Source organism: Antrostomus carolinensis, unplaced genomic scaffold, assembly GCF_000700745.2.
Source record: "Antrostomus carolinensis isolate BGI_N321 unplaced genomic scaffold, ASM70074v2 scaffold22115, whole genome shotgun sequence".
Classification (NCBI taxonomy): Eukaryota; Metazoa; Chordata; class Aves; order Caprimulgiformes; family Caprimulgidae; genus Antrostomus; species Antrostomus carolinensis.
Genome location: NW_010318781.1, coordinates 35,468 through 46,150, shown reverse-complemented (window position 1 = coordinate 46,150; position 10,683 = coordinate 35,468). Strand labels below are relative to the sequence as shown.

General features: G+C 36.0%; 1 protein-coding gene across 1 annotated transcript in view; it reads left to right on the top strand.

The window, feature by feature from the left end:
• The window catches only part of PSME4 (proteasome activator subunit 4), a 61,782-nt gene that overhangs the window by 24,000 nt on the left and 27,099 nt on the right, over positions 1-10,683 (top strand). Inside the window, exons 18-19 of the mRNA XM_010169053.1 lie at positions 818-975; positions 3,109-3,204. Of these exons, the coding sequence (XP_010167355.1) occupies positions 818-975; positions 3,109-3,204 (254 nt within the window). The remainder of the gene's footprint in view (positions 1-817; positions 976-3,108; positions 3,205-10,683) is intronic.

Genomic DNA, 10,683 nt, shown 5'->3' with positions numbered 1-10,683 from the left:
TCCGAGGAAGAAACTTAATAGCAGGCAACACTGAATAAGTGTACTACTGTAGTTCTTTGTACTTTTTGTCCAGACAGATTGGTTACACGTTTTAAGAACAGACAGTGAAGGCTTGTAATCTTAAATTACCACATAAAATTGAACAAAGACAGGAAATGGAAAGTGAAGACTGAAAAGGCCTATTAATTAATATAGTCTGAAGCATGGACCTCATGTTTTAATATGAATTAGTAATAAATACTGACTTTTCTCTTCCAAGTATTCAAGTGGTGTTAATTCTATAGCAAGTCTGAGCTCTTCGTAAGCCAAAATATATAAAGTTGTCTTTTTCATGGGATGACCTAGCATTGTATAGAAAGTACAATTTAAAATTTAACTTTTTTTTATTTTTAAGATGAAAGTACTAAGTTTCATTATTATGGTTCAAAACTGAAAAGAAGTATTAAGAAGCTAGCAGCTTCTTTGTTTTCTATAGGAGTATCAAAAGTCTGAGTTGTACTTAAGAACATTTCTGAATTTGTATCCAACCAAAGGAGTAACAAAGTTGTATTTTGATTAGACTGATACAGTCCTTTTCCTTTTAGTCCTTTCAGGTATGTTATTTTCCAGATACATGTAGACATTATAGTACGTTTGGGATTTCTATTTGGTTTTATTGTGTTCTTAGTTTTTTGCTCCTGTAATTGTCAGGATAACTGCTTTACAACAGTAACTAGTTCATGTGTTTGAGGTTTTTCAGTAATATTAAATGCTATATTTTTTTAAAGACAATTTGCTTCATAGTTTGATTAATAAAAAATGTCTTTATTTACTATAGGACTGGGGTAAACCAGGTGACCTGTGGCACTTGGACATCCAGTGGCATGTTCCTTCATCTGAGGAAATAAACTTTGCTTTTTATTTGCTGGATACTTTTCTTCAGCCTGAGCTCACCAGACTAGAGCACTATGCAACTGGAAAACTAGAAATGTCCAGGTTAGTGGTGATACATAATATGGAGAAAGTGTATTTATCCACTCATGTCTGTTTTAAGTAGTTATTGCCAATCATGCTGGCAACTACAAAAATTAAGAAGCAAAATACTATAATATTACACTATCTTCAATATTATTCTAAGATTTCCAAGATTTTTAACTCTTAGGAGTACATGTAGCTTGGAAGTGCATTTCATAAAATGGATAACATTATTTTGAACAGAAACACTCTTAAAAAAATAAAATCTTAAGACACTATGTTCATATAGAGACTTTTCTGTTCCAGAATTTTTTCCACAAATTATGTTTCCGTTTAACTGTTGTCAGCAATCAAAAAGCTCTTCCTCCAGATTCTTACCTTCTTATTTTGGCACAACCATTTGTGTTCCTAAGCTAAGTGGAACACAGAACTGAGTTGGCTTGGAAATCTGTCTCTCTCCACTTCCTTCCTATGAGTAAATGGATTCAGTACATAGCGTGTCCCTGCAAAAAGTGGCAGTTTTGAAACTGAGGAGGTAACACAGAGTCAATGGCATAACAAATAGGAATGGAGGCAAGAACACCATTGCCTAATTGTGTTAACTCCGTTAGTCTGAAACCATGGCTTCATAAGGATGGTTTCCTAAGCACAAGATAATCATGAGTTTAGTATGTGCTAAAGCATTTCCAAGTATCACATAGCTAAAGCTGTTTACAAGCATTAGATCTTGAACATTCTTTATTTCTCATGTTGAACCTTCACGTCCTTGGAGCTATATTTACTTCAGTTGATGTTCATAGCATGTGACGTTATAGCTCGTGCTGTAAAGTGCAGCCGTACATGAAGTGGGGCATGGTGTATCAGACTTAAATACTTTTCTGTATGACCAAGTTCCCGCTTTTTTTTATCTGAAAAAGGCAATACACTCCTGACAAATCAATGCCACTGAGCTGTAATTAGAAAGTATATTTTGACTAAAAGAAGAAAGGATATGCTTCCTATTTTTAGCTTATTTGTATGTTTATTTTGTTTTCTTTTCTCTTTGACACCTTATATGTAAAGCTGTTAATTTATAACAGAATTGGACCTTGATTTGCTCAAGGCTTCACTGTGCTACATAATAGAAGTAAATGGTGGTGATTTGGGAGAATATAGCCAAGTGCATGAATTGCAAGTTAAATTGGAGGGCAAGATAGCAAAGCTGCAAGAGTAGAGAATACCACTAGTTGCTGAGGGAGTAGCAGGTCAGAATAAATGTGATACTAGGTGAGCCTGCTGTTGCTTTCAGTTGCGGTATTTCTGGAGTTTGAATTCTTGTCAGTTTTTTTTCCCAGTATTCCACTAAGTAATAATTGGGAATGAAACTTTTTTATATATATTTAGGAGCTTCAGAATAAGATTTTCTATTACAAAAGATAAAATGAAAAATTCTTAACAGCCTTCATTGAACACATGTATTTAGAGAGTTGATAAGTAATGCATGAGTACTAAGAGCTCATCAGGTAGCGAACCTCTTAAGAGAGCTAAAAGGAGTTCTTTGGCAAATCAGAGCTGCTTACCACAAAGATAAGAACAAAGGGCAAAATTTGTAAATGTATACTAAATGCTACTACTTTAAATGAGACAGCTTTAAAAAGAATTTCTTAATTCTCTAAATTAACACAGAAAAAAGCTGTTCATTGTTGCATTATAATTTATGTTCAAACTATAAAATATTCACTGATAAAGAAAGTATTCTTGCATCCTAATCATGGTGGGAAGGACTTTTCTTGGCCTTGGGGTGGAGAGTTATGTAATGGGTTTTATCTGAGATTTAGAATAAAATTCCTCAAAACAATTTTTTGGGGTAAAGCTGTCTGTTTTGAGATTCGATTATCTCATTATACTGACAATTCCTTCACTGTTTCAGAATGTAAAATCTCCAGAAGTCTCAAAAACAAGTTTTTCAAAAAACAAAGTTAAATGTTGGAGTTCTGTAATAGAATTAGGTTGGATCAAAAAAGATTGATTTCTGTAATACTCCCTCTTGTGTTTAGAAGTGATATAGCTAAATAAAAAGGCCTTAATAAAACATCACCAAAAAAATAAAGTTTATCATTTGTATGTTTTCAAGCATTTAACAGATAAGTAATTGAGTTTTCTTCTTTGTTTAAGAGATGATGTGCAGCAGTGTCTTGCTATAGTGCATAACTGCTTGATTGGTTCTGGGAACATTCTGCCTCCTCTAAAAGGAGAAAAGGTGGCTCATCTGTAAGTAAAATTTATTTTTATATCACAAACATTCTTAGCAGTTATATTCATGGTGGTTTTTAGTGCTTATTGGTATTATCACACAACTTCTAGCGGCTGTTTTTAAGGAACTCATACTAATATAAAGACACAGAAATTTGAGGTAGTGACTTACAGAAATACATGAGTACTTAAAGCATGAAAGAATGTTAAGTGCTTTTTTTTTGTGCAAGACTGAAAATGTTAAAGAAAGGTAGGTGATAGCACTGTGTTGCTGATGCTACTTTATGTAAAGGATATGGAAGCTAGGCATTTACTCACGTGTTTCGCCTCCTCCAAAAGAAGCCTTCAAACCACAGTACACTGCCATCTTACTAATGTTTCTGCCACCCTGAACGAGTAAAGTCATAACTGTTCTGAAGTTAACTTCCTGCCGGCTGTTTTCTCATGTTAAAATAGAAAATACGTCCTGTTTGAAAGCTCAAACCCCTGTGAGTAATGTCACAGCAGAACCTGGCTACTGGTGCCAGCATACAGTAGAACTCCAGCAAAAATGCTGGAGTAAACTTCCATTTTGGAAATAACAGGAACTTTCTGTTGTGTTACAGTAGTTCAGACTTTAAAACACACTGTTTAGTAGATGGGATTGCTGCTTTAGCTTTGACTTCTTTGAGAAAGTATGTTGAAATACTAATGTTAGAGGCAATTACAAGTTTGATCTCAGTATTTCTGTTGTTATTTACCATGTTTGAAATATGGAGGGTTTCAATTACGGTTGTAGCCGCAGTCTGTATTTGGTGACTATAAAGTTGTTGCTGAGATTTTTTTTTTTTTTTTTTTTTTTTTTTTTTTTTTTTTTGCCAAATACCAGCTACTAAAAGTGGCAAGGAGCATTGATACAGTCTCAAATGCATTACTTCAGGTGCCTGGCTTCTGTGAGCTTCATACAGTGGGAGAGGCTCCTCTTGTGAGTGAGAGAGAGAGTGTGAGAACATTTAAGCTGGGGAGCTTTGTAGAGGCCATCTTTTACCATTGACTATGTAAGAAATCCAGGGAAATAATCTTTTAGTTAAAGAGACAGTGCAGGGCATTAAAGATTATTATCTTCTAAAATAAGGACTCCAAGACCTTTCAGGAGGCATTGACTGTTCCTGTACCAGCAATGTGCTAATGGTCCATATTGGGCAAGTGTGGGACCATATTAGCATTGCTTCTTGATTCCGTCTACATCCTGCCCTGGCATCTGTTAGGCAGCAGGCACTAGACGCTTGCAATTCATACAGCTCATGGGTTCAAGGACTGAGTTTCTGGTGTTGGTCCTTCAAAGGAGAAGGATTTTTTTATTATTATTATTCTTGGATACCTTGAACTTCAAAATACAAGGCTGTCTTGGCCCAAAAAGTCTTTAACACCACCAAAAATCTCTGGTAGCTATAGTAATCTGTTCATCGAGGAAGAAACACCTGTGTAAAAATAAACAGTTTTGCACCCTTGTCTAGGCTATGTGATTGTCAGGAATGGAAGCTTCATTTGGTAGAAGAAAACCTCCCCACTCCACCTGTGGAGAAGAGTTAATTGCAGCTGCTAGAATGTGTTCATGTGGACTGTCTCTGGTTTTGTTTTGGTGTGGAGTGTTTAGGGTCATCTTTTTGTATTGTTGGGCAAGGTCTGTAAATTCTTAATGTACAGGTTAGGACATTAACCTATAATCAACTTCTAAATTACTTGTATACTTTATGGAAGATTTGCTTTATTCTGTTAGTTATCTGTGCTGCCTTATTAAATATAGATACTTTACATAACAACATACCAAAATCAACTTGTTACTAAAGAACTCAAAAGCAGACTTCTCTCACATAATCTGAGTTTTGAAGCTCAGTAGTTCATTCTGCAGAGTTTGAGAGTCCACCATTATCTGGTTTTGTACAGACTTTACTGACGAAGCTTCTTCTGCCCACTGTGAGCAGGTCTTGCATCCAAACTTCGTTTACATTAAGGCTTTTTAAAAACATAGTTAAGGCAATTTATCTTTTCAGTTACTTTACACAGGACTCTGGAATTTGCCCGCTGAAGTTGAATGAATTTTAAGTTCTCGTTAGTTCTTTTTCTTTGTATGATTTGAATTATCACAAATGGAACATGGATTTTTAATGAAGGAGACAATCTGAGGGAGGTAGAGTGCAGCTGTGTACAGTGGATTGTACTTTGATCTGGTGAGGTGGACTAAATCCTTCAGGAGATCTTGTTGCACTTCATGAATGTTAATGCACTTAAATGAATGTTAGATCCCTGTCAGTTTATTCATCTTGCTTAGCAGAAAGCAGTTATAAAGATTAGCATCTATTTATCATCTTGTGAGATGAGGCTGAGTTGATCCATCCAGGACAGATGACGGTCATTCTAGTGATACTTATTATGAAATGTATATTCTGTTTTAATGGATTACTGTGTGTAAGCAAGGGTCACAGAATGGAACGGTACCAAGAAAGATGATGTCCTCTCCACTGCCTCACCTCCTTCCTTTTCCTTTCCCAAGATCTAACTAGAGTATTTGAATGAGGGAGATATATATTTTGATTTAAAAAGCAGTATGAAACAGCTTCCTATGCATACTGTTTTCTATCCCATATGTCCATAAAATTCTATCCAGTTTGAATGTAGGAGGTGTCTTTTGATTAACTTGCTATTAAAACAGGAAAAAAGTTTGATTTTAATTGTTATTGTGTTATGAATTTCTGGAGGGGTTTTTTGTCAGATAGCAGTTTATATTCCCAAGCCTATTCCCATTATATACAGTGGGAATGCACATAAAGCACTCAGATTTGAAACTGAAGGGCTTTTACTGAGAGTAACTAAGTCAGTTACCCAGAACACCCTTATTTTAAGTACTGTGTATTCACAGTTACCATGTACCACTAGTGGTGATGATATTCACTGTCTAAAGTGAATACACTCAACTCTAAAAAAAAAAATAATAATAATAAAAAAAAGTACGTCTACACTTCTAAAACAAACTGTCACATGAGATTTCTTGTCAGATACCTCCTACACCACTTCATCCTAATGAACCATAGCTGATCACACACCATGTAGTACAGCATTGTTATTTGTGCTGGCTGTGAAATAGAGCTGAGTAGGTGTAACCGCTAGTTTTTCCTTCATCTTGATAGTTAAGGATACCCGAAGATTCTTGCCGAGAAAGACAGATAATGTGTATTTGTTCTTTATAATCCTCTAGCCTGCTCACTGAATGAAAGTCACATAGATGGGGGAGAGCTCGGAGCTGTGTAATTCTAATCTCAGCAGAAGAAAAAACGTGTGTAATGGGATGATGAACTAGATGTGATGGTTCATTTACCACTGTGATCTCTGTCTGCCTGCAGGCTGCTCCTGCCACCAAGATGCTTTCCCCCTGAATGTATAGGGTTTATTTTTCTGTGTGACAACTGAAAGCTACCCAAATATTTGCAGACCTTGTCTTTGGGGTCTATTTGCAATCTTGCTTGGGTGACAGGCAGGGGAAGGCAGTGGCAGGAATAAGGCAGAAAGGCTGCTTTCTTCATTAGGAGCAGGCTGTAGCAGTATGAGACCACTGTACCTGATTTTTATAATTAATTTAAGTGACTCAGTCATAACAGTGACTAGTACAAAGCAAGATGACTAAGTGAGGAAGTTGGGGTTTTTGCTTAAGTAATAGGGGAAACTGTGAAGTTTTGAAAATTACATACTGACAGTACATCACAGATGCCACAACCTGGCCAAGTGCTTGTTTCATTATTGGTTGTCACAATTGACCTGCATTGTTGCATAAAATTCTCATGCATTAAATGCAAGGTTTGGGTTTTTTGGATGGATGAATTTTAAATCACAGCGTTAGATAGACATGGTAATCTTCTAGGGGGATGAGAACGTAACAAAACTTATGAGTACTGTTTTGGGAGAAGAAAATGAACGAATCTGGACTGAAGTTCTAAATCTTTCTGCTTTAGAATAAATAGCAGAGATGAACACATGAGCCTGCTTTCCACTAACATTGCTTCTTGGTTTTTTGCTGTGACTTCAATTCTTTTGAAGTTCCTCCTCCAGGAGGAAAATGGAGCTGTTGCAAATAGAAGGCCTCTCCACTAGCATGGAGACTGCTGCATTTTACTGCAGGAGTGCTTTTAACCCAGGATTCTATTTTGTTTGTTTATAGGTGGTGTATTACAATTCATCAACATCATTTTATGGAAATAATATTTAAAAGTCTGTTCACTTACAGAAACGTTTCTTCTTGAGAAGTTTTGTGGGAAGTCACCTAGTCCATTTCTATGGACTTTTATTTTTTTTGTTTGAAACTTGAGGAACTTGGGGTTTTTTTCCTTAGGGTCAAACACCTGAGAGTACACAATAATTTCAAAATGTCTTTCTTCATTGCTCCTTGTTAAGAATAGTCTGTTTAGTGTTTTGGCAGTTTGTGTTTATTTTATTTATTAGCTGTCGAAAATAGATTTGCTTCTTGAATAGTTAATACACAAAGTTTTTCTGTTGGTTTCTTATTTTGGGTTTTTTGGGTGTTTTTTCAAATTTAATTTTTATTTATCGCTTAATAAAACTGGAACTGAATAAAATTCACCAGTATTGGTCTGGTATGTTCCCCTTGTTAGACAAAATCAAACCATGCCCTTATTTTCATGGCTTAATAAATACTGGTTAGAGTAAAGGTTTAAGAACTTCTGTTTTTTATCTCCAAGTGTGTACGTTGGCATGAGCCTTCTTGAATCTCCTCTCAATCTACGTAATGTTTTCATGTTGATTCATTAGTTTCTCTTACTCCTTTTTTTATCTTTTGATGACTGGTAATCTCCAAACTGAAAGGTGATACATTTAGTACAGAAAACACGTTGTTAAATTGATTAACACTTGGCTTGGGTGTGCTAAGTATACCCAAAAGTATACGTTGTGTGTGTGTGTATGTACATATGCACCCTCAGTATACACTTCACTGTAGCTGTTGTGAAGTGCTTGAAGAGCAATTTCCTTGTTTAGTCAGCTTGAGCACAAAAGGTTTTTAGGTTGCCTAAACTTTTTCTGAAACCAAGCAGTTCTTGCAATTCCATCCCCTCCTTCCCAATTTTGGGAGCAAATTTCTCATGTGTGTTATACATGAATGACCTAAATAGTTTATACCCTTCTGGAAATCCCATCATAGCTTAATTAAAAATTAGCTCATGCTTCGTGTTACTGTGAATGTTTCATACATGGGCAAGTGTTTAGGGAGATTATAGGCAATTCAGTAAAAAGACATTTGTGCACAGTATGTGCACAAATAAACTGTGTAACTGAAACTTGTCAGAATTTTTAAGAATACATATATTTTAGTAGGAAATAAAACTTTAATAAATGTCGCTTGGTGCTGACTGTTTATTTTTTTGCTTGTAAATAGCAAGGAATTTCACGATCTTTTTTGGAGAATGAATGAATTCTCTTCTGAAGTGCCATGCATAACAAATTAATAGAAAACTATTTCATGACTCAACAGTGTGTATTTATATTATTATTCCACATGGTGTTCTTCGTCTTTAGTAGAGGTGCCATTGATTTCAGGTGTGTTCTGTGAATTACTTTTTTTTAAATGAAAAATGAGTAGTTACAAGGGGAAGGGGAAAAAAGGAGTTGAGGAGGATGCCAGAGGAGCAGTTGTGAGGGGAAATCTTGTGAGGAGCAATCCTTTATGACAGCAGTAATTTTTTGTTGCTGAATTAAGGTGTTCAAAGCTGTGGTGAATTGTCCTGACATGGCTAGGGAAAAATTAATTCACAGAGATTTTTCTGTGCCTGCAAAAAGGCAATGTAGTGGTTGCTGTGGCACATGAGATGTGTGCAGGTATACATAATGCTTCTTTGCATACAGTCTACACTTTTTCTTAAGAAGCCACTGTAATTGTAAGTTATAACAATGTCCTTTTGTTATAATGACTCTAATGGTGTGCAAATAAAGGTTATTTCAAATGCAGACAGTATAAAGCTGTCTAAGGTTGACAAATCTTTCACCAGTGTTCAGTTGAGTTCCCTTTGCTTCCCTTCCTTGCAGCCTACTTGAGGTAACAGTAAGCAGCTGATTTTGGGAAGCAAAACCAGAGCTACTCAGAGAACATCCATTTTTTGTCTCCCTCTTGGTTAGTTAGGATGCATCATTGCTCTGCTCTTGCTATGGATGTTGGTAGGAGCTTTCTTAATGTCCTTTCACTGAAGGTGTTCAGACTACAGGTCAAGGATAAGACCACTTCTTTGAAATGTGTGAGGATGTGATATCATGTGCTGAGGGGCAGGGCTAGCTAACCTCTCTTGGCATCTCCAGGAAACTTCCCAGCTCTGCTGGGGGAGCTCCACACAGAAAAGGAAACAGTTACTCCTCCACGGTGAGTAACCCTGTTTTCTCCTTGTTCACCTTCTGACTGTTGTCTTTTAATCTCTTATGTCAGAATAGGTTGATGCAGCCCTTGATCTAGTCCTTAACGTGGCACGGGGGTTTTTTTGCAATTAGAATAATTTCCTCTGTAGTTGGTTCAGTGGAGTGATGCTAAAAGTTAGTTGTTGCTGAAAAGCCGAATCTGATTGCTGAACTGTACTTATATACTGAGGAATATGTACACAGAGAACTTGAATAAGATGTCTAGATGTTGAAAAACATAGTGCATCAGTTTATCTCAAATAAAGATTCTTTAGGTTTTGTACTGTGGCAAATAAGGGAATTAATTCTTCAAAGTTCTGTTTAATTGGGATTGCTATTCCAGCTATAGTTTTGGATTTTCTTGGCAATTTCTGTGTTGAAAACTGTTGATACAGAATGAAGCACAGTATTGTTTATACATTGCATGAAACATTGTTGTGAGAATCTTGCTATCAGAGTTGACTGAAGTTAAGAAAAACCCTTCATGACTCTTCTTTTTGCGTCTCTGAAGTAAAGCACTTGATTTTCTCTGCCCCGGTGGTTGACATTTAAAATGCTGAATATTGATAGCATGGATCTTAGTTTGTGGGTCAACTAGAAAAGTTTGTTGCATTTTGAACATAATATTTTCATCCTATTAGTAGCCTTCTTGAAAGTAGTGGTTCGGCCTGTGAAGTAATGTCATGGGGAGTGTAAGGACTATACCAGGCTAGTTCTTGATTACTGAATGCTATGTGTTGTTACTACTGGTTTGCTTAGGAACCTGAAGCTTAGAGAGAGCTTGGAGTGTTGTTTTTCCTTTGTTTTAAATATTAGAGACTTGGCTAGCTGGCAAAGAGCAGTTCAATGTGTTTTACTGGAAATGGGAAGGAATCCTGAAGATTTTTAATCTTTCTGTAGACTACCCAGGTGAAAGTGGGAAATTGCACTTTAATTTTCCTTGCCTCATAGATAGGAAAGTCTTACATGAACTTAATTTTTGTATTTATATCAGGGAAAACTGTTTAAGGGTAAAAATATATTAAAATACTATAGAAAAATTTGCTGCTATGAGCTCGTTTATTTATC